The sequence below is a fragment of the Scomber scombrus genome, chromosome 8 (assembly GCF_963691925.1).
Source record: "Scomber scombrus chromosome 8, fScoSco1.1, whole genome shotgun sequence".
Lineage (NCBI taxonomy): Eukaryota > Metazoa > Chordata > Actinopteri > Scombriformes > Scombridae > Scomber > Scomber scombrus.
In genome coordinates this window covers 9942114-9969015 of record NC_084977.1, presented here as the reverse complement: position 1 = coordinate 9969015, position 26902 = coordinate 9942114, and the positions used below count along the sequence as shown (strand labels likewise).

The window sequence follows — 26902 nt, the reverse complement described above, 5'->3', positions numbered from 1 at the left end:
TCCGTTCAGAGAACTTCAGCAAATCACAGAGCGCTCTGAAGCTCCGCTCACAGAAAATCACCCAATCAGAGAGAGGTGCAGCTTGAAACGGTGTCCGGGTTGGAAAGTCAGTGCGCAGTGCCATGTGGAGAGAAGTCTATAAACAGATACAGAGTATTTTAACAACAGCGGCCCACAATGAGTCTGTTACCTCGCACTGCTGAGGAGTTCAGCTCCGCGGAGTACTGGGAGAGGTTCTTTAAGAAGCGCGGAGAGAAAGCCTTTGAGTGGTATGGAGACTACAACAAACTCTGCGGCGTGCTGCACAAATACATCAAAACCCAAGATAAGGTAAAGTCAACTGCTTATACGGGACAGGCAAAGGTGTAACGTTTCACTGGTTGTAAAAGTATGACTGTTAGATACATTTCATTGCAGCATAAATCATTTGTGCTTGACAATAATCCTTACAAGAAGTGCAACAAATATTGAAGACTTTCCAGTGTATCAGCAGGCTACATCTCTTGTCTTGTACATTTATGTATTTAGATATTTTAGTTGTATAAAGTAACATGGAAATACTTAAGTCAAGTGCCTCAGTGGTAATAATGTACTTATTACTGTCCACCAAATCCCCAGCATCTATAATAAATGATGAATTGTTTTCTGATTGTGTCCTTCAGGTGCTGGTTGTCGGCTGCGGTAACTCTGAGCTGAGTGAACAGCTTTATGATGTCGGCTACAAACATCTGACCAATATTGACATCAGTGAGACAGTCGTGACCCACATGAACCAGCGAAACGCTGAGCGCCGGCCGGGCCTGACCTTCCAGCAGGTGGATGCTACACAAACACCGTATGAGGATGCCAGCTACCAGGCTGCACTGGACAAGGGCACCCTGGATGCCATGGCATCTGAAGAAGAAGGAGCACTGGCCAAGAACATGCTCACCGAGGTAAGAAACAGTATTTTTAAAAGTGAAACTGTTCGTATCGTTGCATTCTCCTCACTACAATTTTTCTTGTGTCTGCAGGTGGGTCGTGTGCTAAGCGTGGGGGGCAGGTATGTCTGTGTGACGTTGGCTCAAGAGAGTGTCATCAAGTTGGCTGTGGAGCAATTTGTTCAGCTGGGGTGGGCGGTGAGGCTCCACTGCCTGCAGGAGGAAAGCGGGAAAGATGAAGACTCCTTTGCTCTGCCTGTCTTTGTTCTGGTCTGCACCAAGTTTCGTCAGCCTATGCCTACACCCATTCTGGAGATGTGTCTCGGGGAGGATGGAGCTCCAAATCGTCTCTCACAGGTGGCGGATTTGTTGACGGCTGTGAGGGAGCGTCAGGCTTACTCCGTGTTGAGAAAGAGGCTCCGCACAGGCACAGACGCCAGCTCGAACCTCTCACTCACTCTCAGCCACGCTAAGACTGGCCTTCCCAGATACACCCTCACTGTGCAGGATTCCCCACCTGGTGCCAAGGTGCCAAGATCAAACCTGTTTGCTATATTTATTGGTGAGCTCTCTTGTTGTCTAATTACGTTTCTGTCACACGGGTTGTAAGTCATTCATCTTTTTTTGATTTTTACTGTTTTTCCTGCTTTTCCTTTTTAGTGCCTCAAGGCAGTGAGACTGCTTGGCTCTACAGTTCCAGCGAGGGGCGAAGGCAGCTGGCAGCTAGTGCTAACTTTCGGCGCCTGGTAATTGTAGCAATGCACAGGAATCAAGAGTACACAGACATGCAGGCTGTCCAGTCAGAACTCTCACCAATGGTGATGGACCTGGCTCCCCCGGGAATGCCAGACAATCAGCAGGTAGACACACACTTACAGTAAATAATTCAGAATTTGCTTTTATACAATGAAATGATTTGTGTAACCAAAATCAATTAATCACTCAATTAATGTCAACTCTCCATCCCCCGTTCAGGTCCCGTTTCTATCAGTCGGAGGTGACCTAGGTTGGCGAGAAGTGGTCAGCAGGGGTGTGAGTGAGCTGAGTGGGGAGTACTGTGTGGAGAATGTCAGAGGAGAAGACGGTGAACTGTATCGTAGGCTCGTGTTCCTGTCTAATGCTGCCCTCGTCCAATCAGAGAGTCGTCTTGTCTCCTTAAATAATGGTCAGATCTTTTTCCTCATTCACTGTACTTTGAATATATTTTTACTTATTGTCAACAATTTATTAACCAATTAAGTATTGCAACAACATTGCATGAAAGTATTGGATTCCTTTTTACATTTTACACATAAAACAATACCAGGACACAAGTGAGTGAAGGCATAAACAGACCAAAAAAAGAAACTAACAAACAAATATCAACAACAGAGAAAACCAGAAAAGGGGGGAAATAGTCAAACAATGAAAAGGAAACGGTTTTATTGATATATTATTACAATCTGGTGATACTTTATCAAAATGTATATTTAAAAACAATTTAATATTTGTGTTCCTGCAGCCTCAAGTCACAAAAAGAAGAACAAAAAGAAAGCCAAGACAACAGCGCCTCCAACAACATCCTCAACCTCTCTGTCAGTGGACAGCGGCTTCCTTTGCTGTGCTCACCATGAAATCATGGTGGCTGGCCTCACCATGCTCGGTGTGGGCATGCCACAAAACAAAGGTGCGTGTATGCGTGTTAGTGTAAACTGGGTTTCACACCAGTTTTGGTCATTGTAGTTCAGGTGGACGGCAGGATGAATAATGAACAAAACAGCCCCAGGTTTCCATTGTCTTATATGAAATATCACACTTTATTGAGCTTTACATGTGAATTTCATCCACTCTGTCTTCCTCATTAGATGTCCCAGTGTCAGTGCTCCTGGTGGGGCTTGGTGGAGGAGGCCTGCCTCAGTTTCTGCGGGACTTTGTGCCCGGCGTTGCTGTCGAGGTTGTGGAACTCGACCCTGCTGTGCCGGAAGTGGCAAAAGCGTGGTTCGGGTTCCGGCCAGATGATTGTTTGACTGTCACTCTTGGGGACGGCCTTGAACGCATCTGTGCCCTGGAGAAAGAGGGTTAGTGATGGAGGAAGGCAGCTACGGCTACGGCAGGGAAGATTTTAACAATACCAAGAAGTTACTTTTTTTTCTCCCTACAGGTGGTCGTTTCTTTGATGTCATCATGTTTGATGTGGACAACAAAGATAGCACTTTGGGTATGAGCTGTCCACCTGCTGCTTTCGTAGAAACCCCCATCCTGCAAAAAGTCCGAAGCCTGCTAACCCCAAAAGGTATCTCTAAATATTATATGAATTTGTTGTTTTTCATCAAATAATGACATGAAAGTACTGATGTTAAATCAAAGCATCAAATATACATCGAATCAATAAACTGCTAATAAACAATTACATCCTCAAAACTGTCTTTTTCCACATGTAAAAGTCTCCTTTTCTGTTAGAAATACGTCATCAGTTGTGTTTCATTTATGTTAAATCTTCTCTCACTCTCCCTCCTCTCCTTGCCCCTGTACAAGGTGTCTTCATACTGAACCTTGTGTGTCGAGATTCGGCCTTGAGGAAAAGTGTGCTGGAGCGTGTGAGTGCGGTGTTTCCTACCATCCTCTCCCGAAAGATCGAAGGGGAGGTCAACGAAGTACTTCTGTGCTCTGGCGGAGAGAATGAGACATCGGAAGCCGCCCGCATCCTTCCAACCCTGAACCAAGCAGCCAAGAATCTGCAGAGCGCACTGTTCTCTAACAGGACTGGGGACAAGCGCAGTCCACATATAGACATTGCAGAGTTGTTAAAAGACCTGAAAGTAGCATGAGTTGTTCTGTGACCAAATGGAATTAAATTAATTATTTGTTAAATTTGAAATTATATGATTAAGATGGTGAAATATGAGGAAAAAGGTACTCTGATTTTGCTGTTCAGTGTGATTAAATGATCACGGATGGTGTATTACATACACAAACACTAGTAAAGAACATTTTTTATCTTTAATTGTATTGTGTTTGCTTCTACAAAAGTAAACTCCCAGTGCTCTTACTTGAAGGTCTCCTATGTAACCTGAACTAAACTCAATAACATGAGCTCTTTGCATTATTTCACCATTAAATATAGCATTGGGTTTCTCTTTCACTTGCTTCTGGATTCCAGTGTACTCCACTGTGCCCCTTCCTCACTGCCAAAGAATGCAGGCGCGTTATTTACAGTAGATGAATCCACACGCTGGTTCTGGTTGTAATGTTTATGGGGCTGCAGTACAGGGTGTGTACGGATTTTAAATAGCTGTCGGAGGAGGAGGGAGTGCTTGCCTGGTGTCTGATAAGTTAGGGTACTTTTATAATTGGCTCTGAAGTTTGTCTCTCTAGCAAAAAGGGGGATTGCCTAGTTACATTTTCCGATTGCCGCGCATGCGCTGAAAACTTGATTCCGTTAGCTGTCAAAGTAGTATGTTTTCTTCTCATAAGTATGCGGCAGCGGCTAATAAGCTAGCGATTAGCTTCTTAAATGTATCCAGAGGTTTGAGGGAAACGATACACTGCGAGCTTTCGGACTTTTAAAAAGATTGGTATATCTATAACAAGCTGCCTTCGAGGTCTTGTTGTCTGTGAGCAGAAACTTGGGCACTTACGTTACCAGACGCACTGACGGTAACTCATTTAACGTAATTATCAACGGCTGCTGAAGACTTGGACCTTTAAAAGTCTTCACCACTGTCAAGAGGAGTTTTATTATGAGGTTTTTCTACATTTCGGCAACGAACACAGCGTAACTGTAAGTAAGCATTAACAATGGTAGCTACTCTGCTGAGTGGTGTAGCGTAGAAGCTGCGTAAAACAGGAGCGAAAAGAGCCGGGCAGGTAGACGGGCTGCTACTCCGTTGCGATGGGCAACCGTGGGATGGAGGAGCTGATCCCGCTGGTCAACCGCCTGCAAGAAGCCCTGAGCGGCGTGGGACAGAGCTGCAGCCTCCATCTTCCGCAGATCGCGGTTGTGGGCGGACAGAGCGCAGGAAAAAGCTCCGTCCTGGAAAGTTTTGTGGGCAGGTAAATCGCACACAGTGAACTCATGAGAACAAGTCGCACAGGCTATCAAAAAGTAAATTTTTTCTAATGAAGTATAGGGTTTTAAATTGTTACTAATGGCTTTATTATTGGTTGATAAAGTTACTGATGCTCTAAAAATAAGCCAGGAACCTGCAGTTAGGACTCATCAAAATCTGAATTTGTAATAAAGCTGTTGAGAAGTGCTTATAATGTAAAAATAAAGGCCATGCCGACTGTGATGCAAGGGCTGGGACAGTCCTTATAGACAAGGATCTGTGAACCTCTGAATTGAAACCAGAACTTAAGACAACTAATGTAATCAGTTTGAATGTACTGTTGAAATCACTGTGTTCATACCTCATACATCATGATCTCCCCCCAGCACTAGTGCTATGGCTATATTTGCTAGTATGAAGTGGATGCCAGAGGTGACAGTGTCTGTATGACAGTAGCCAGTACAGCAGCTTATCTCACACCCAGGCTCTTGGGAAAACAATAGAAGCTACTTTCTTTTAGTAAGCATATGAGTCATTCAGTCAATACCTTTCAGAGCTTTGTTCAGTGAAAACTTAATCTGACCTTTTCACTGATTTAATTCATAGGTCTAAAGGTAATGCAGGATAATCCCCGCTCCCACCCAGCTAAATCTTTGTAAGGTGCTAGAAACATCAATGAGTCCAAACTCGATAAAAGACATTACCACACACTTAAATCAATGCAGTATTTTACTTTAATCTGCAAATCTTTTTTGTCAAGTTTGAGGTCTAAAGGTAACGCAGCTCACTCAGAGTTGTTTTGGTAAATTTAAATGCTAGTAAGACAGTGCTGTTCAATGTGATGACAGGGTTAAGTGCTGTTATCCCGTCCAACAGGAATGCTGGTCAGTAAGTTTCCCAGCTTCCTCCAACCATTATAGCCGAGACACTGGATCTCTGTTAAGTGAAGGAGACCTATGTATTGTCTTGCATTGTAGGCCCTGTAGGCCAAAATGTTGAAGACTCTTAATGCTTGCCTTCCTGTGTGTATTGATATTTTATCACGTCAGTTCTTTGTTTCAGTCATGACTATGTTATGACACCCCTCTGCTGAGCTCTGTGCCAGATGTTTGATCCATTGCAGGATGCAGTAAAACAAACTTCCTGAATCTGAGGGTGGATTATTTTTACCCTTTGCATTATTTGTTTTTATAGTTAACACTACATTCAGCTTTTAATATGAGCCTTTCTGAGCAAGTTGCGGATATGCTGGATGGTAGGGCAACTTCACTAAAACTAATGTACAGCTGACTGTTTAAGTCAAACGGTTCTTACCATCCCCTATAAGGCCGAAGTCTTGTAGTGTAAAGGTCTCATGTGGGCATGTTCATTGGGTTAAGATATAAATGGTGTGTGTCAAGACATTAGCTTTTGCATCGAAGACCAGTGGCAGTTTGCCTGTGTGTGTGTGTGTGTGTGTGTGTGTGTGTGTGTGTGTGTGTGTGTGTGTGTGTGTGTGTGTGTGTGTGTGTGTGTGTGTGTTTGTATCCTTGTATCCTTTTCCAATTCAGTGTTTCCTCTCCAACAGAGACTTCCTTCCACGTGGTTCAGGAATTGTCACTCGCAGACCTTTAATTCTTCAGCTGCTCAGTGCTGACACTGGTAGGAAAGACATTCATATTCATTGGATCATTTCAGGTCATTTCAACCTGTAGCCTGTATTCAAAGCTGCCACCAGGTGGCAGTATGACATTTCACAATGACAGAGCCAGACTGACGAGATAGTTCTGGAATTGTCATCTAATTCTCAGAGAGCTTAGACCATATCCTGTATTTATTTTATTTTTTTAACTTCTAGCCTCTGTTGCAGAGAAGCAACATTTGCATTACTCAAAAAAGATAGTCTCAAATAACATAGACATTTTCTGGAAGAGTGCAATCACAAATAAACTTAATTAAATTGCATTTATGTATTGTGCTTTACCGTTCTGTGCCCTTATGACTTGAGCCATAAAAACATAAAACAGCAGCAAATGTTTTTGATGCACTGGGTGAGCCTGATATTTCAAAGATAGTCTAAAATTAAAAGCGCAGTACAAATGTATCATTGTTTAACTGATGTTTTTCCAGAGTACGGTGAATTTCTCCATTGTAAGGAAAAGAATTTCACAGACTTTGATGAGATTCGCCAGGAGATAGAGGCAGAGACGTGCAGAGTCACAGGATCTAATAAGGGCATCTCTCCTATCCCCATTAGCCTACGGATATATTCACCACATGGTAACATCCATTCACACAAAGTCTATTTCTCTGACATTTTTATCATGTGTGTGTTTATATACACCGTTCTGAATGTGTGAATGTGTTTTTGTGTTCGCAGTGCTGAACCTGACTCTTGTGGACCTGCCCGGCATCACCAAGTTGCCTGTGGGTGACCAGCCAGCAGATATAGAGTACCAGATACGAGACATGATCATGCAGTATATCTGTAAGGAAAACTGTCTCATTCTGGCTGTCACGCCTGCCAACACTGACCTGGCCAACTCTGATGCACTGAAACTGGCCAAAGATGTTGACCCACAGGGTAAGCCAAGTGTGACTTCTCACTAAGGTGCCTTTGAGAAACGCACTGATTGTACACTGGCTTAATGCTGAATTTATGGGGCTGATACCTCACCCTGATGTCTTTAAACAAGGGTTAATTTTCACATGATTACACAGAAAATGTCTTAAAGGTTGAGAGAGGAGTCATATAATATTTCTGCAGGTTTTAAAATCTCCTTTGAAGCTATAAAAGTTGCTGTGTTTTTCTTTTCCCCTTCAGGCCAGCGTACAATAGGCGTAATCACTAAACTGGACCTGATGGATAAAGGAACAGATGCCCGCGAAATACTAGAGAACAGGTTGCTTCCCCTACGCAGAGGTGTGCTGCTTATGTTTGCGTGCATGTGTTCTTGTGTGCTGGGCCACCAAACCACAATCCAGTCACACTGAGAGGACTGATGTTCTAATTTTGTCTGCAATCACCCACCAGAAGCTCACAAGTTAACCAAGCACTCATTCCCTTTGTCTTTTTTTTATTTTTTTATCTCTGTCCCTCTAACTGTCTCACTTTCTGTCTCTTTTGTTAACTGTCTGTATATCCATTTACAATATTTCATCAGGTTGTGCCATGTGTTTTAAAGATAAACATGTCATTTGTATGACATCCATGCACATTTATGCTTGTGTGTATTTATGTGATAGACAGACCGTAAGTGATATTATTATTATTAGTATATTATTCACTGTAATGTTTCGTGTAAAAGCCAAGAGTGTGAGTAGGAGGACTGGGGGACAGCATGCCTGATGGCTAGTAAAGTGTGCTCTGTGTGTATGTGTGGGTGTGTGTGAGAGAGCGAGAGAGAGAGAGAGAGAGAGAGAGAGAGAGAACCAAGGAAAAAACATCGTAGTAAAGCACCACCAGGTGCAGGCTTCCTCATGCTTCTCCTATAGTGCTAATGCATTAGCCATGGAAGCCCACTGAAATAACTGCCCTAGTAGCAGCATAGAGCTGAAGCATTAGATATGGAGCCTAGTGCTATTACATCTATTACTGTATTAAATAGGGGATTTGGCCCGCTTTATACCACATGCCCTGCTGTTGCACAAACATACTCATTTCCTGCTTGTATGCTACAGTCTTAATGGAACAAATGGCAGTCTGGGAAGAGTTCCCAAGGACACGTCAGAAAATAAGAGTTGAATCTGTTTTACATCAAAGTCCTTGATTTTTCCTTTCACTTGTTGCACATTGTCTTCCTTACAATGATCACATGCTCTTCATTTCCCTTGGCATCTCTTCCTACCCAGGTTACATAGGAGTGGTGAACCGCAGTCAGAAGGACATTGATGGGAAAAAGTATATTAAGGCAGCTCTGCTTGCAGAGGAAAAGTTCTTCCTGTCCCACCCGGCCTACAGACACATGGCTGCAAGCATGGGCACACCATATTTACAAAAAATCCTCAACCAGGTTAGAACACACACCACACGAACACATAGAAAGGAAATAGGCTATGGGTGGGTGCTGTTACTCATAATTTCTGTTTGCAGCAACTGACAAACCACATTCGAGACACTCTGCCAGCCTTCCGCAGTCGTCTGCAGAACCAGCTTCTGGCTGTGAACAAAGAGGCTGAAGAGTACAAACAATATAATCCTGATGACCCTGCAAGCAGGACCAAGACACTTCTACAGTCAGTCAGTCACTCATTCTCTGTGCGCATGTATACCAATTTATTTGTCTTTTCACCTATTTATATATAAGTGTTTCGCCTTGTCTGTCTGTTTCTTTTTTTAAATTTTTTTTAATGTTTATGTTTATTTATTAAATATTTAGTTAATTTTACAAACAAGGAACAACATAGAACAAGAAGGCACATGTGGTTAAAAAAAAGAGTCAGCATTCTAAAGGTATAAAATTATATCATCTCAGCATATACACATACCTATACATATGTATAATATACACACAGTATATTTATATTACAAGACTCTGTATATACCACAACCATCACATCAGCTCAGTTCAGCTCATCATTCGTTATCTACTTCAATATCATTGTTCTGAAGCAAATTACATAAAACCTTCCAAATTTCCCAAAAAGCTTGTTCTTTGTTGGTGTTGTGGTGTAGCTTATCTTTTCTAAAGCAAAGTAAAAAGTAATTCCTGTCAACCATTGTTCTCTTTTTCCATGAGCAGGCTATACATCTTTTAGCTTCTAAAAAACATATTGACTAAGGATCTTTCATTTTTAGAGGTCACAAAGTTGTCTGGATAAATATTCAATAAAAATAGTTTTGGTTTGAGAGGCACTTCCTAACAAATGATTCAACTGGGCAGGTTCAACACTTTCTTCCAAAAAGAGAATATCAGGGAGCATGCCCAAATGCGCTGTCTGTTTCTTCTCCTCAGGTCAGTTCAGCGCCTGGCTGTCGACTTTGAGAAGCTAATCGAAGGCTCAGGGGACAAAATAGACACCATTAATCTGTCAGGAGGTGCAAAGATAAACCGAATCTTCCATGAGCGCTTCCCCTATGAACTGGTCAAGGTGTGTAATTCTATGTATTGGTTTTGATTGTCTTCATGCACATGTAGAGCTTGCTAAAGCCAGTTGGCCAACTGCTTAACTCTGACTAACAATGTACTGTGGTTGTCTCCAGATTGAGTCTGATGAGGGGAAGCTGCGGCAGGAGATCACCTATGCCATCAGAAACATCCATGGTGTCAGGTGTTGTATGGTGTTCTGAGCATAATAGTCAAATGCTTTAACATTTTTCTGCTGTGATATTTTTTGTTTTCTGCAGCCAACCTAACATTTGGTTTTGTATGTTTTTATTTTATTTTTTCCTTTCCTCCACCTGCCCCTTCTTCCCTACAGGACAGGTCTGTTCACTCCTGACATGGCCTTTGAAGTGATAGTCAAGAAACAGATAACAAACCTAAAGGGGCCGTGTATTCAATTTGTGGATCTGGTCAGTCAAGAACTATTCACCACTGTGTACCAGTGTGTCAACAAGGTATAAATCTCTGTGTGAGCGATGCACTTTGTTTCAGTGTGTCAAAACAGCCTTTAACCGACCTCTGGTATTTTTTCTCTATAGCTTAGTTCCTTTCCCAAACTGCAAGATGAAACAGAGAAAATTATAACCACTGAAATTCGGGAGCAAGAGAGTAAATGCAGAGATCAGGTGATTCACACACATTTGGACATTGCATTCACGCATCAGTTTGACATCACACTACTGGATATTTCAATTGTACAGGCTCTGTTTATCTCTACCTAATGTACATCTGCTCTGTCCAGATCTTGTTGCTCATCGACATACAGCTTGCGTACATAAATACCAAACACGAAGATTTCATTGGCTTTGCGAAGTGAGTAACCTCTCATCAGTTTTGAACTCTGTCATTAAATATGTTAAATATAATGAGCTATAAACTTGTAACACACTAATAAAGTTCACATGCTTTGTTTTTCTCTCTCAGTGCCCAGCAGATGTACAACCAAAGCAATAAGAAGATTGCTGTAGGGATTGCAGGAAACCAGGTGAGAATTCAGCAGGAAAAAAATCATTTTACAGTATTTTAAGCCACAGTAGCAGCGTGGTTCTTGATGTTAGGGAATTTTCAATAACTAATATGCACTGGGTCAAACTAGGCTTTGCGGTCATAGCAAGGCCACACCAAATATTGGGTTTAGACACTGTCTCCCCTTGAGATAGTGGTAAGCAGTGAGTCTGCTCCTTTTGGGGAAAACAGGAGGCATTCTGATAGTGTTGCTATAGCAGCCAAGGTCAGATATGTCTTTGACTGTTTTCCCTGAATGGGATAAAGGTAACTGGAGTCAGAGGTTTGATATTGTGTTGGATGTAGGACAAAGGTCCTGAGTGAGGTCTAAGCAATCTTTTGTCTATAGACCAGTAGACTAAATTCTGTATATTGTAGATGTGTTGGATCTGCCCATATTTGGGCATGGCTCAACCTGTGGCATTATCTGTGTGGTTTAAAGACTATCCCCGGAGGACAGAAACTTCAGATTTGAAGGGAGCATCAGAACATAATGTGTACTGATCATTCATTAATTTCTCCTGGTACAAGTAAATAAATCTTTTCAATACAAGACATCCTGGACTCCTGTCTACTCTCTCCATTGATGTATGGGCTGCATAATTAAATAAAATCTCAATCAAATGGTGTCACGAACAGGATCTCAACATAACAACGACTGGGTGAGTGTTAATTTTAAATGTTATGCCTTACCATGTCGGTGTTTGACGAGATCAAAATAAAAGAACCTTTTGATTTTAATTTTGCAATTTGGCAAAGGCAAAAATAAGAAAGCCCATAAATTGACATTGATCAAAACGAAATATCCATTTTACTAAAACATGGATACTGTAACAGAATCAATGTGATTGACAACAATTGGTTGTAGCAGAGTGTGTGGTGTTGAAGGGCCAGACTGCGAGTGGGTTTTTCCGACCCCTCGTAGGGCCACATTGTGGTTGTTTTGGTTTCAGTTTTTTTTTGTGTATACACATTTATTCTAAGCTTCAAACCAACACTGCTGCTATTGTAAAAGAGGAGTTGGAGTCCTTGATGCTGTTGAAATTGTATGTGTATCTGATGTTGTAAAGTGATAAAAATGGGCAACGACGCGTCCAGCGCAGGTAGTAAAATTTAGAGGACAGAGAGTCTGTCAAGCAGTAAGAAACACCAGTGAAAATGTGGAACAGACAAATCAACCTGATAATCCACAGACAGAGGCACATGCACACACTCTTACAGACACACAACCAACCAACTCCACAAAACAAGACATGTTTTCTCCACATGCACCAGTAGGAGTTGTGGGAAGGCTAAAAGGATGGCATTTTGTGCTTTCGTTCTCTTCCATCATGAATGACTGGACAGAGAGAGAGTGGCCGTATGAGGGGTCGTTTGAGAAAGAGAAACTGCAAATGGCGGAGATCAATGTTAACACAAACATGGGTAATGCATCCTGGAACTTTGCTTACATGAGAGAATGCATACGAGTGTGGATAACTGTGGCTCGTCAGAGATATGGAGTGCATGTGGATGAGAGAAGACCTGAAAGGTGCTCTGCTGAGTTGAAAGTTGCCATAGAGAAAATTGCTGCCCGTGTTGAGATGCATCATATTCCTATGCTGGAAGCGGCTTTGCAGACAAGAGCTATTGAGTTGACCAACATTAAGCAAAGGCATTGTGATAATTTTCGTGCATGTGCCACGGCTATGATGTACAATTGGGCAAAGCGTCAAGCTAAAATTCCCTCTCAGCAAGAACTGCTAAGTGCTTTGAAAGATGTTGAATTTTCACGACCAGAGCTACAGAAAAGTAAACATTCAGTCTCCAACTATCCCAAGCTCACTAAAACAAATCCTGCCCGACACAGTAACACAGATGAACAGGCCAGCTTACAGCAAGCCACAGCCGATACAGATTTTCTCCTGCATGCCGCTGCAGTGATGGAGGGACAAAGAGTAGAAGCTGCAGAAAGGGCTGGACAGGAGAGAGAGCTAGCAGAAGCTGCAGAAAGGGTTAGACAGGAGAGAGAGCTAGCAAAAGCTGCAGATAGGTACAGACAGGAGAGAGAGCTAGCAGTAGCTGCAGATAGGGCTAGACAGGAGCGAGAGCTAGCAGAAGCTGCAGAAAGGTACAGACAGGAGAGAGAGCTTGCAGAAGCTAGGGCCAAGCAGGAAAGAGAGAAGCTGGAGGCCGAAGAAAGAGAAAAGAGAGATAGCAAATCACAGGCTGTTAGGCTGAAAGAAAAGGATAGCATTGCAAAATCAGGATCAGAAAGACAAAAAGACGACGCTTAAAAAGTCGAAGATAGCTCTCTTAACTGAGGCTGGAGACTCAAATGCATCAGATGAGAGCTGTGAAGGTGAACCAGAATTTAACACAGACGGAGAGTTAATTGAGAAAACAAAAGGAGAAGACTCACTGCATATCTCCAGAAGTATAAGCTGTCAACTGAATATCCCAATGATATCCCAAATATTTTACCATACCTTGACTTAATCACCCTCAGGCCAAACAATAAGCCTGGTTATGCACTTTTAGTATTGTTTCCCTTCTCATTCAGAAATGTCTTTGTCACTATTATGCAAAATATACATAGTACGTACATATTTGTGCATGACAGCTTGTACATCGTAGATGACAACACTCAAAATTGAACCCTGAGATCAGCGGTTGTCTGTAGTGCACGATTTGAGTGTGCATGGTTAACTAAACCTTTTCCATCCATCTTACAGTTTTATTTTTTTCCATTCTCATTTACAGTGACGTCACCGCCCCATGTGTTATGTATTAATCAGCATTAATAAGCATTCATAGCTCCAGATAAATTGGAGATATTTAGTGTTTGGGGGCAGATTTTACTGAAGGGGATCAAATCATGCAACCAGAGTTGATACTGAAGGGGATCAAATCATGCAACCAGAGTTGATCTTGGCTTCTTACAGGAATGCAGTCAAGCGAAAAGGAGGCTGTTTTTTTTTTTTTTTTTTTGTCTCAATCTTCTATGATTTATGTGTAACATAATATTTTTGTTACACATTTTAAAACTGGGATAATTAAAGACACAATCCCAGTATGGTTGTGTTTATTCTGTAATCTTGATGTAATAGGATTACATTTCAAACACAGCTTTAAAAAATCAAAAAATCTCATTTATTTATGCAAACAACTTTCAAATTGCTTTAATAGTAGTAACTATTAAATTATCAACATCAGTGTCACTCCCAACAAAGTGAATACAAGGAACAACTGACCTCCATCTTAATTTTGCTTCTTCATCTCCTGTTTTTTCTCCAGGGTGTGGCCCCTCTCTCAAGTCTAATAGTAGGATACCAATCTCTTTAAGCCTACTCTCTCACTGCTGCCTCTACTGGAGATCTGTGTGTGCAGGATTCATGCTAAAGGGTTGTGGGTTTGCATGCTACTGACGGCAGAAAAGGTGCACATTGGCAAAGTGGCTTGTAGCTTTATTAATCATGTTTTTCATCATCTTCCACTGATACACACTGCTAATGATACAAACCTTTTTTCCCTCTCATTGTTTTCATTATTCTTATATGCTTTACCGCCAGCTCCATAAATATTTGCAGATGTTAATATTTTCCAAATTTTCGGGATGTATATGTCATTTCTTGGTATCTCTATGTCATTTCATGCTTCCCGTTTCCTAATTCATCAACCATCTTTTTTTCCAGTCTCTACCTTCCTGTTCTTATCTCCAAATATGCTTGTTTTCTATGCTTACTGTGTTTGCCTTTACCTGTACAGCTAGTCCTCTTCTTATTGACCAGTGTCCACTGGTGGTCAGGAAACATGGCTGAATTATTTGGTGATTGTTCCATGGTTGCTACATCATATATTTCACAAATGTTTAACTTGCAAGTTTTTATCTCTCCACTTTCAACTTTCTCCAATTTTTTGCTCCTATTCTCACCAAAAGGTCCGCTCTCATTGTGTATACCTGCTTCTTGTTTTCCTCTCAATGCCATTGCTGCTGTCAGTCCAGCCATTTCAGCTTCTTACCCTTGACTGTTGTGCAGGTCATACGCAAGGGCTGGCTGATCGTCAACAACATCGGCATCATGAAAGGTGGAGCCAAGGAGTACTGGTTCATTCTCACTGCTCAGAGCCTGTCCTGGTTCAAGGATGATGAGGTGAGTTCTTCACATTCATTTAATTCCCTGTCTTTTCAAGTTATAATTTGGACTAAAATTAGAAAATAGGGAAGTCAAACACAGCAGTACACTTGAGTCATGACGAGTTTATTAACACATCTCAGCTTGAAACAGTATGCTAACCGGGAAGATGAGAGATGATTAAGCAGAGGGGAAAAAATCTGTCATCTGTTGATAACGACGCAACAGTTTGATCCTGCAGTTTCATTGAAGTGGGTTGAAGAGTTGTCCTAGTGTCCCTGTTCTGATGTCAGTGGGGCTGCCATCTGTCTGCCTGTCTGTGCCTGCTGTACAGGAGCAGAAGGTCTGCACAGCAAGTGTAGACAGGCAGACACACCACAACAGTCTCATCCTGTCACAGTCGATGTCATGGGAAGAGGGAAGGGCAGAGTACAGGAAGTGAGATCAGAGGAGGAGAGCATATATAGGCACATTTGTACCTTTGACTAATGTGTTATATTTGTGAAGATGCTGTTGTGGGGAAAAAATGTGTGGTATTGTGGTACAGGCATCGTTAACTAAACAGAAAAAGTGCGTAGAGCGCTTTTACAAATAGGTTATTGGTCTTGGTAACCACACTAACATTGTTTGAAAGCTGCGTTGTGGCTTAAGCTAAACAGATGGACCCTGTGTTTGTGGAAGCTTTGTGACATTTGACACCATTATATGCACAAGTAGAAGAGCATCTTTAACCCCGTTTCTCAGCCCAGCTAACCATTTTTACTCTTTTCTCTCCTGCCACCTGGACCTGCAACTGAGCCCCTCCGTTTTCCCCCATTCATTCCTCTGACGCCCTCCCCTCTCCCCATTCGTCCCGCTCTTCGTTGACTCTTCCCCTTACTCCCCCTTTTCTTCCTCTTCTGGGAGTTCAGGCATTTGGAGCGGCTCACTCTGACACAGCTGGAGCTGCCCCAAGCCAAACTAAGACACACAGACACACACACATACACACACACACACGCACACACACACATGCACGCTCAAACACACACACACAGTGGACAGACTTGTATATACAGTATACAGTACACATGCAGAGTCTGATGTAAACAAACTGGCATGCAAATAGTGGAGAAAAATATACACTCATTCAGACAGACACGGTCACTTTTCAGATAAACACTGGTTCGCTTGAACACAGTGTTCCCAGACACAGCCCCAGGCATGCATATTGTACACAAGCAGTGTTATAGGTTTCCTCTGACTGTGATCCCCCTTACTAAGCATATACCAATCAACTTGCACATACAAACAGACTTAGCACATCTGCGACAAATAATACAAAGACAGGCAAGCAAGTATTTGGTGACCACATCAAAGAAACAAATTTTGTGTGTCTGCCGATTACAGTGAGACACGTATGTTTGTCTTCAAGGATTAAAGCTTGTGTGCGTCTAAATCTTTTCAAGTCATTTAGGTTCAATTAGTCATTGTACCACTTCACTATGTTGGGGGGTTTATCAGCTGTAATGTGTTTTGAAGACCTCCTTAATTCATTGTCAGTCACCCATATTATCAGAGCAGATCTACTGCCTTTCCAAATGCAACTGTGTGTGTGCACACACACACACACACACACACACACACACACACACACACACACACACACACACACACTCACGCTGTCATGCAAGCCAAGCTTCTGCTTCTTCTCTCTTGCAGTTCCCGCTCTCATTCTCCCCGCCCACACTACCTCCACAGACATTTCTTTTTCTTCTTCTGCTGCGACCCCCACTTTTATTTTCTCTTTCTTTACCTCTGCTGCCTTTTCCTCTCCTCCTTTCTCTCCCTCTGTCTCCCCTTCTTTCTCTCTCTCCCCCTTTCTGTGGTTGGCAGTCTCCCTGGGACTATGCACATTCCTGGCTGGAAAATTTGAAGCTTTGTCCAAACACCAGCTTCCAAGATCTGCCCAGAGAAATCCCACATGGCTGTTTCTACACTGCAGACCTCCCCTTTTGACTCCCCCTCTCTCCTCTTAACTCCTCCACAGTTTCTCTCACAAATACCCCTGTCCCCCCACCCCCATCATCTCCCCTTCCAACCTCCCCGCTCCATCCTTTGCTTCTACACACTCCAATTTTTTAACATCTTAAAGGCCGTACTGTGCATCTCTTTTCCATGTACTACAACAGTCGTACCCTGCTTTGACCTCATACTGAGAGTGCAGCATAATAGTCCAGAGTTTAATCTCTGTAGCACACTGAACAGACATACATTCCTTCACCCCTCAACTGCCAGGGCTCCACCAGGCAGCCTGAAGAAAAACAGACGGCTCATGCCTATACACTTAATCAAGATGCTCCCCTCTGTGTGTGTGTGTGTGTGTGTGTGTGTGTGTGTGTGTGTGTGTGTGTGTGTGTGTGTGTGTGTGTGTGTGTGTGTGTGTGTGAGAGAGGCCTGTTCCGTATCTCAAATCCATTAGTCTATAGGAAGAGAAGACACAGCTTCAGACACAGCAGGTCTGATGTATGATACCACCCTAGAGGACACACACTTACACACGAGCATACACGAAGCAGTGCCATGATGTCTGTGAACACAAAAGTTATCATATTGCCACACAGATGCACATGCAGACACACAAAATATCCAAAATGTGAGGCAAAATCAGTCAGTTTAACACTTTTCTATACTGAGTTTGCATTTTAAAAAAAACTTAAAAAAAAAACGTATTTACAGCTGTTCTGCCTTGAATGTTCGAAAAACATCAGTCAGTCACTAGTTATAGATTCTCTTGCTGGAATTTGCTGTATGTAAACTTCTCTGCCTTGAATGCATCACTCGCCATTTATACAGCTGACAAAGGCTACAAAATGGATCTCATTACGCTTGAATCACGACACAGTTGATGACTACATTTTAAAGTATTAAAAGTAGGTGTTAGTGTATGCACATTTAAACACATTTCCACACGTTTAAGCAAGAAACATCAGAGAATATTAAACCCTGGATTTGCCACAGAACAGATGCATGCATGCAGATTTTTTATGTCATCCTGAGTCTTGATGGGTATGTATGTGTTATTCGTGTAAGCTGCTGAAGCTCTTCCTTGCACAGTCTAACCAATGTGCAGACTACTGTACACCAGTAAGATCCTGAACAGGTAGTCTGAACACTGGGATGACGGAGCAGGACCCTTTCTCACTCTCTCTTCTCTTCGGTTTCGCCTTTCCCCCCCGCTCTGGATATTTGGTAGCAGTCCGGCCCGTGTCGCAGAGTTGTCGGCCAAAAGGTTTCCTCTCTTATTCTCTTCTTTCTTATCCTGTGTCGGTGCCGTGTTGCAGGGCGAGGGGTCTCACACGCACATCAGACATCCACTCCTACGGATGTCCCTCCTCCGGAGATGTCAGTGTATCTTGGGTCAGGCGTCCGCAGGGCTGTGTCCCGGCGTAGTATCCAGTCTTGACGTGGCACATTCACTCATTCAGCTAGGGATCTGACTGTTCACTCAGGGAAGGCATAAGGAAATAAGGGGAGTGAGAGACGGAGAGAGAGTTAGGGAGGAACTTAGCAGCCATATATGGGTTGATGGGACCCATGGGGAATCAACTTTGGAGTGGTCTGCAGTTTCTCCCCACTTCTCCAGCACACTCTCTCCTGCTCTCCAGGTTCCTCAACTCTTCCACCTCTACTCAAGCAAAACTCACCCCTCTCTATCCCTCTATCCCCCTCTATCCCTCCTCTTCCTCTCTTCCTCATCTCTACTTTCTATTTCTACCCCATCAGAGCACCCTATACTCTCTCCAGTCTCCTCCCCCTCCGTCTAAAGCGATCCCAGATGTTGCAGTATGAGCGCCAATCCCGTTCTGTCATTTTTTTCAGCCTCTGTTACAGGAAGTGGGCCCCTTTGGAAAAAAGGAAAGAGGAACGGAGGAAGAGAGTCGTAGGGTTCAGGGGAGCACTGAGAGAGGGAAGACCAAAATGTACTACCAGCACACTCGCATCTAAAGCCACATGTGTGCATGTGCTCAGACGCAGATGCACACACACGCACGAACGCGCATGCACACAAACATACACACACAACCACCAAGACAACATCCAGGATTTTAGGGAAACCCTCTTTTCTTGAAGGCATGCTTTAGTTCTGTTTTCTATGGAAGTCAGCCCTCTTTTTCTGTCTCTCCTTCATCTCTACCTCATCCACAGCTGTGAATATCACCAAAGCAGTTTTCTGAAAGCCCCCTTCTCAAAGGTTAGAAAGAGGGAACAGGCCTGAGTAGAGAGATGGGGGGGAAGGGCTTCACTCGAGGAGAAATGTTGTGTTAGAGCTTGAGTCTGAGTAATGACTTTCACATGTGGGCCCGGCCTCTCTCCCTCTTTTTTTTTGTATTCCTTCTCTCATTCCCTCCCTCCCAGCTTCAGTTCTCTGTACCCTGCCTCCATACTGTCTGGTTCTCCTCACCCTGTGCGCTGCAGTCTTCCAACTGTTTACTGTCATTCATAAGTCCCCCGTGGTGATGACAGACTATAGTCTCATGGCATCTCTTTTGCCTTCCCTCTCCCTCGCCCACTGACTCTCTTCCACAAGTTAATGCGAGTCAGTCTGACAGGCAGACAAAATCTGATGTGAACTCGGATGCTCTGCGCAGCACAGTGTTCACACAACTCCTCTTCGCCTCACCCTCTGACACTTTTCCTTTTACAGTTCAAGTCTCTTGATCCCACTGGCTACTCTCTACTCTCAGCGCAGCCTGAAAAAAATTAAGTACCAGACATGCAACTATTTTAGCTAAAGCCCCCAAGTGAAATGTCTTCAGTCTGTGTTGTTTTTTGCTATCAACACCTGTGCTTACCTCTCTGTGATGTCATATTTTACTGTGCATACCTCTGTCAACTTTTATCTCGCCATATTTTGTTTTTTCCAGGAGAAGGAGAAGAAGTACATGCTTCCTCTGGACAACTTAAGGCTCAGAGACGTGGAGAAGGGTTTCATGTCCAGCAAATTCGTCTTTGCTATCTTCAACACACAGTCAAGGTTTGTGTATGCGTGTGTGTCACCAGAGGCCTGTGTTTGGGTACATGCGTGTTTAACGAGTGAGTGCATGAGTCAGAATAGGGAGTTCTGTTCTTGTCACCTGCTCGCTGAAGTTGCGGCGATATTTTACAAGGGTGGATAAGTCAGGGGAGGAAAGGGAGGAGATCTCAGAGCAGTGTCTTGCCCTTCCTTTCACCTCTTCCATTCAACTTTGCCACCGGAACTGAAAGGATGCTGGAGCGGGTGTAGTTTTTTTTAGTGCCAGGCTGCTGAGGGGCAGAGCTGGGTTTAGGTTTGTTGGTCTAAAGTGTGTGAAACTGATTGAGAGAGACAGAGAAACAAAGAGAGAGCATAAGAGAAAAAGAAAAGAGAGCGAGTGTTTAGGAGCTGGAGCCGACCCAAAGCCTGGCTGATTGTACCAGAGCATGTGGGCTTTGTTTATAATACTGTGCTATGCTGCATTCGGACACACAAACTGAATTTGTGTGTGCATGTGCGTGTGTACATGTGTGTATTTGCATTTGCCTGTGTGTGTGTGTGTGTGTGTGTGTGTGTGTGTGTGTGTGTGTGTGTGTGTGTATAGACCACAGCATACCGACGGCAGGCTCATTAAGCAGCTAATCAAAGCCAGAGAGCTTGGATCAGAGATGAGGCTGCTCTTGTTTGGAAAGAATTGCTCGACTCACCACAAAAAGGAGGGAGAGAGAAGAATTGGAAGGGTTGAGAGGAGAAAGAAAGCGGGAGAGAGAGTATCAGAGCCATCGGCCAGGAATGTGTCAAAGTCTGTCCTATGGCGCCCCCCCCCCCCCCACCCCCTCTCCCTTTCCTGCGCCCTCACTCTCTCTGTTTCTCTTTCTGTATTTGCGTGCGTGTGTGTGTGTGTGGCAGACATTGCCGTGGTTTTGTCCCTGTCTGACAGTAATCAAAAACCTCAGGAAACTCTTCAAATCTAAAGCAGTCAGAGCTCTGCGCAGGAATTCCTCAAGATGAGTGTAAAAACTCACACTGGCCACAAGCAGAGGAGAGAATAGCGAAGGAGATTAGAAGAAAAAAGGACTGTGTGAGTCATAAATCTGCATAGAGAACAATTTTTGATGTGCGCTCGCTTGTCGGTGCGTATGTTAGTGTCCTAATCTTAGTGTAATAGAGCTCTAGTATTGTCATCGTTGGCCTGGCTCCCTGTCTGTTAGCCACCACGCCCTAACTTATTAGCCTCACCCAGCGCAGCACAGCCACGAGCATACAAACTGACAGCCTATTTCTTGATCTTCTCACACACGCAAAAAGGTTTCACATATTTGAGGTTAATTGCTATGTGTTCTGAATGTGAGAAGGGAACAACAAAAAAGAGGAAAGAAACAACTGAGTGATTAAAGAAAAATGTTTAACAGATGGGCCACAGCCCGCTCCAGATCCTTTGCTTGTTTCTTGCTTTGTTCTGCTGTCTCCTCACAGCACAAGATGTTATGGTGGTGTGAAAGGAAGGAGAGAGGGAAAAAGGGAATAAATAACAGGGAGAAAATAGATGATGAAGATGAGGGGATAAGTCGCAGCGAGGGAGGTCGTGTCAGGCGTAGCAGTTGGGGAAGTTGTGTGTCTGAAGGTGTGTTTCTACCTTGTTGCAAGTATGTCTCTATGTGGTGTTTGTCTGTAAATTGTTCTCTCTTTACAGGTTTTGGTATTATATATCATAATGCATTTAACATATTGGAGAGACTGCCCCAACCTGTTATACCCCTTTTCCATTAAGGACCTGTGTTCCTAATACAGGATTGAACACACAGACTCTTTTTACAGCAATGAATTGTGTTACACTTGTAACAACTAATTTATACAAGATGGGGAATGAGACACAGGTCAGACAGAGCACTTCCCAAAAAGGCGGTCATTATCCATTCAAAACATCACACCAGGCTGGGACACTTGGAGTTGGATTTTTTTTTTTTTTTTTTTTAATTCATGTTCTTAATTTTAGTCTCTCTTCCCCTTTAAATTAAGTTAGAGTCTAATGACAGCCTGCATTAGTAATTCACACACAAACTCAGCCAATATGTACAGTATTTAGTAGCTTCTGTAAATTGCTTGATAATGCAAACCAAGTAATGGAGAACAGGTTAACAAATAATGAATACAATCACATTTTTATTAACTCATTATATGTCATTCAACTCACAGCTATGTACAGTAGCAGCAAAGTAACACACAATACTTTAAACGTGTTAAATGAACAACTTTGAACTTTTGAACTTTGAAATGAACAAAAGCCAAGTTGAATTTCATAGCTTATTGTGTTGTCAAGGAATGCTCTCTATAATTATATCTACTCATATTTACCAGGTTCACATTTTACACACTTAAGTCCAATCATAAAAAGGCAGGTGATTCATATGCGCCGATACACATTAAGGCCATCCTGTTCCAATAACTGTTGACTTGTGTACGAAGTGGGTCGACAGCTGAGTGAACAGGGGTATTAAAAACATTAGAATACAAATATCAAAATCATCCATGTGATCTTGTTGCAGTTTATTATTTGATGTCGTCTTTTAGATACACTCTGCTGGTTCATAATAGGCAACTGGCATCATCTCAAAAGTAGCATCTCTCAAGTTCAGCGATAATTGAATTCAGAGGGCATGAAGCTGTGACCCTTCTTTTTGTACTAGAGAGGACCTTCCTTCCTTTTTCCCCACAAGATATTTGTTTACTCGTGATAAGAGAGGAGGCACAGCTAAAAATTACCATTTTAACATCTTAACACTGTTGCTGAGCTGAAATGATCCCACACATTGTGACTAAAAAATGTGGCTGCATCATCTACAGTGAGTTCATCAGAGAAAACAGCAATTACCTTTTATTACTAAAATACCAGTCTTCCTATTTCGGATAATGCATGTCACATGTGATGATTAAGCATTGTGTGTGCTAGTGTTACCCTGGAGCATCAGAGTGAAGAAACTAGGTACAAGAGACATCATGATGATCTTGGTATGTACTGAATATTGCTATGACACAAGTTTTTGTGAGGTTGACTCATGTGAATATTACTCTGTATTGTAGTAAGTCTCCTTGAGTTTAGACTGTTATAACTGGCTCATGTAGTTTTTCGAGGCATCTGACAGTATTGAAATGAATTGCAGGAACGTGTATAAGGACTACAAATCTCTGGAGTTGGCCTGTAACACTCAAGACGAGCTGGACAGCTGGAAGGCTTCTCTGCTCCGGGCCGGAGTCTACCCTGAGAAAGTCACCGTTAGTATCCTGACCCCCAATACAACCTAATTAAACCCAACTCTGACCTTAGCTGTGGGGAGCTGCACCTGCCTGCACCTTACCTTTGTGATGTATGCACTCATAGCCTTTGCTAACCTTAAACCCTGGCCATAACCCCATACCCCCTCTCCATGTCCATGTTCCCCCCTTCTCCTCCCTTGCCAAAGCGAAAAGGCAAAACCCCCACCCCTTCCATCTCGCTCTGTCGTTGGCTCTTCAGCGCAGCATTCTTGGCCCATGATGTCACTATAATGTGTGTGTGTGTGTGTTCTAGTCTGTTTCTAATCAGCGGTTCCTCGTCCCACACCCACTCCCCCTTTTCTTTCTTCTGCCCATTCCTGCTTACCTCCCTCTTTTGTGTTCCCCTCTATTTTGCTCTCTTTGTTCCTACCACAGTGGCTCTCTACTTCTCGTCACCAGCATAGAGCAGATTACAAGATATGGCGATACATGAGACTAGTCCTTATCGCATCACACATCTGTATTAGTGTGAAATCACCAGTTGTGTTATCTCAGAAGTCACTGCATATGAACGATACTATACATCACTGTATTTAAAAAATAAATAAAGAAGCATAATCTGTGTGGAGCGTATGTAGCAATTATTCTAAACTCCATGTTGCCTGTCTGTCACCCACATGGACGGATAGGGAAATGGAGCTGTGGACAGCTTCATAGACCCCCAGCTGGAGCGCCAGGTGGAAACCATTCGTAACCTGGTTGACTCCTACATGGGCATCATCTACAAGACCATCAGGGACATAATGCCGAAGGCAATCATGCACCTCATGATCAACAACGTAAGTTATCCAGACCAGACTCTTAACTGTTTCATCATTTTTTCCCTTCCAGGAAAACCAAAACCTGCTCTCTCACTCTTTGACTCCTTCTGCCTCTCAAACATGTTAAAGTGACTTTCATCAATCATCAATCTTCTTCATAACTTGGCCAAGTGAAATCTGTATTCCTTTGTCTGCAACACAAGCATTCACAATTTGAAACCCTATTTGAGTATTTTCCAATGACGTGAAAAATAAAGAAGAAACCATAGGGGGGGAAAAAAAATTTCAACACCCCTTTAAGAATTTAGAGTTGTAATCCCAAATCAGAGTAAAGTATCACTTTACAAAGTCTTAACATTTTGACTTGTCACAGCTGTTTATAATCCCTCTACGTAGGTGAAAGAGTTCATTAGCTCGGAGCTTCTGGCCCAACTCTACGCTCTGGGAGAATGCTCAGCACTGATGGATGAGTCACCGGAGCAGCAGCGGCATCGGGAGGAAGTGCTCTGCAAACACACTGCCCTGAAGGAGGCGCTCGCTGTCATTGGAGAGATCTCCACCTCTACCTGCTCCACCCCCCTGCCTCCACCTGTAGACTCTTCCTGGATACAGACCTCCAGGTACAGACACGCACACAGATGGACTAGAGTGATGCATAGATGTATGCAGTAATGAAAGCTGTGTTACCTACGGCTGTCATTTACGCACCTCTTCTCCACACAGCCCTAAAAAGCCAATGACTCGTGGCCATGCCCCACCTGCTCCTCGGGTTCCTGCTCACACTGGACGCAATGCTTCCCCGAGTACTGATGGCTTTCAGCAGCTCACAGGCCAATTCCCTCGTGCTCCATCTTCTGTTCCAAGGTAGCTCTGAAACCACAGAATTAGGTCTCGAAAACCTAAGCGGTTATATCATCATGACCTCAGGCCTGTCACTCAAACACTGGCATAACAGTTGGCATATATGCATATACACACTCACATATTCACAATCAGACTTTGCGCCACAGAGGCACAGGGGTACAGGGAGTTGTTATTTGAGCTGGGTGGGGGTCTGCTGGAAAATGTGTTTCTCATATTCTCTTTCCCATCAGCCTCAGCAGACAGGACTTCTCTCTGTGCAGCTTTTTACTGGAGCCAGAGACAACAGGCTGAGCGCTCTGTCAAGTTTTCATCTTTCTCTCTGTCCTTCATCCCCCCTTTCCCTCTTTCTCCAAGCATGCATTTGTTTTATTGCCTTCCCCAGTTTCCCTCATGCAATAGCCGTTATTTTTCCTTTTCCCCCTACTTCTTTTTCTTGTACATTTCTTCACTTCTCCTCTTTCACTGGTTCCTCCCCTGCTTTTGGCCTGTCTCTCCCTTTTTCTTTCTGCCTCATTTCCTCTGTGCTCTCCAATGGTTCTTTAGGTTCTTTCCCGCATACAGTCTGCCTCTTTCCTTTCCTGGCATTTTCCATCCAACATTATGTCTCTTTTCCTTACTGACTCTACCTCTCCTATAGACATACATTGGATGTGAGGTTACTGCTATGAGTCTATTTTTTGTCATACATATTTGTTCTCATCATTGTTAAGTCTGGTGACACTGGAAACACATGTGAAAATAAAATGTGTGGCATTATGGCAAATCCAAAAACATATGGACAATTAAAACTACAAAAAGTATATACATGGAAATTTATGAGCAGGTAAAAATTCTGAATCCTGATTCACACAGCTCTAACTTTTGGATCAGCTCCTTGCAAAGTTGTGCATCTCTCCGATGTTTAAGAGTAATAAGTAACTCACCGCTTTTTTCCTCTCTTCGTCTTTCAGATTCTGCCAAACCCACGCAGTACTCCATGAAACCATGTAATAGTTTAAAAAAAGGTTTTCACATTTTTCATGACACGCTTCTAATCCAGGGTTCAGCAATTAGGTGACAACTTGGGCCAGTTTTTTTCAGAGCTGTTCCTTGGACAGCCAGCACATTTGAATACTTGCAGTAGAGATGTGGGCCTGTGTTTTAAATATTTGCTTTATTTGAAAAGAATTGTATTCATTCAGGAACAAATGGGCATATAAAGCTGGGGAGCTGGAATTACTTTCCATTTGAAGCTTCAGTCGTGACCTGTGTTATAACCCAGAGTAGAACTGTCCGCTTTGTAACGAAACTTAAAAACTATGATAGATTATTAAACTGTGTTAATTTGTCATTTTAGGGACGTACATGGACATTCTGTTCATATTGTTATTTTATATTGAACCATATATAAAAATCTTTCATGTGATCTTCTCTCCAGGAGGCATCCGCCAGCAATCCCAAATGTGAAATAACGGTCCATATGGTTCAGAACTCCATTACCCATCTGCCCCAGTGATCCTTCCAGCTGCAGCTGACTGCTACCCCAGAGACAACCCTGACCTGTGTGATGTGTAATCCAGCTGAAGCACTACGCTGAGCTTCTCTGCGACTCCTCTGGGAGCTGCAGTCTGCAAAATTCACTGAGTCTCGAGTCTGTTTTGTACATATTATCACTGGCTATAAATGCTGGAATGTGCTCGACTGTCTGTTGACTTTACTCTAGTGCCTAAAACGCTGTGTAAATAAAAATACCAGTTATTCTACAATAAGAGGAAATACATGCACTATTTTTTACTGTTTTTGAATAAACAGGTGTCTTTATTTTTTGAACGTGT

General features: G+C 43.0%; 2 protein-coding genes across 2 annotated transcripts; both read left to right on the top strand.

Annotated features, from left to right (window-relative positions):
• Positions 1-109: 109 nt before the first annotated feature.
• mettl13 (methyltransferase 13, eEF1A lysine and N-terminal methyltransferase) lies at positions 110-4005 on the top strand. Its single transcript, XM_062424256.1, has 9 exons — positions 110-330; positions 663-935; positions 1014-1482; positions 1581-1780; positions 1896-2085; positions 2422-2586; positions 2765-2977; positions 3061-3192; positions 3435-4005. Exons 1-9 carry the CDS (start codon positions 178-180, stop codon positions 3725-3727), a joined length of 2088 nt encoding a protein of 695 aa, XP_062280240.1. The 5' UTR covers positions 110-177; the 3' UTR covers positions 3728-4005.
• A 396-nt stretch (positions 4006-4401) lies between these two features.
• Positions 4402-26897, top strand: dnm3a (dynamin 3a). Its single transcript, XM_062424937.1, has 21 exons — positions 4402-4952; positions 6516-6589; positions 7058-7207; positions 7308-7511; positions 7752-7850; positions 8780-8940; positions 9021-9163; positions 9883-10018; positions 10131-10198; positions 10349-10487; positions 10572-10658; positions 10775-10845; positions 10957-11017; positions 14314-14340; positions 15057-15170; positions 20060-20169; positions 23310-23421; positions 24093-24242; positions 24621-24844; positions 24948-25088; positions 26506-26897. The coding sequence occupies exons 1-21, from the start codon at positions 4792-4794 to the stop codon at positions 26537-26539; spliced, it is 2466 nt and encodes an 821-aa protein (XP_062280921.1). The 5' UTR covers positions 4402-4791; the 3' UTR covers positions 26540-26897.
• The last annotated feature ends 5 nt before the right edge of the window (positions 26898-26902 follow it).

What these genes read in the sequence shown, in the direction of transcription:
- mettl13 (XM_062424256.1), top strand. Translation starts at nt 178, where the DNA reads ATGAGTCTGTTACCTCGCACTGCTGAGGAGTTCAGCTCCGCGGAGTAC. An exon ending in GAATGCCAGACAATCAGCAG is followed by an intron (nt 1,781 to 1,895) that starts GTAGACACACAC and finishes TCCCCCGTTCAG; the next exon opens with GTCCCGTTTCTATCAGTCGG. An exon ending in AAGCCTGCTAACCCCAAAAG is followed by an intron (nt 3,193 to 3,434) that starts GTATCTCTAAAT and finishes CCCCTGTACAAG; the next exon opens with GTGTCTTCATACTGAACCTT.
- dnm3a (XM_062424937.1), top strand. Translation starts at nt 4,792, where the DNA reads ATGGGCAACCGTGGGATGGAGGAGCTGATCCCGCTGGTCAACCGCCTG. An exon ending in GTTGCTTCCCCTACGCAGAG is followed by an intron (nt 7,851 to 8,779) that starts GTGTGCTGCTTA and finishes CTTCCTACCCAG; the next exon opens with GTTACATAGGAGTGGTGAAC. An exon ending in AGGACCAAGACACTTCTACA is followed by an intron (nt 9,164 to 9,882) that starts GTCAGTCAGTCA and finishes TCTTCTCCTCAG; the next exon opens with GTCAGTTCAGCGCCTGGCTG.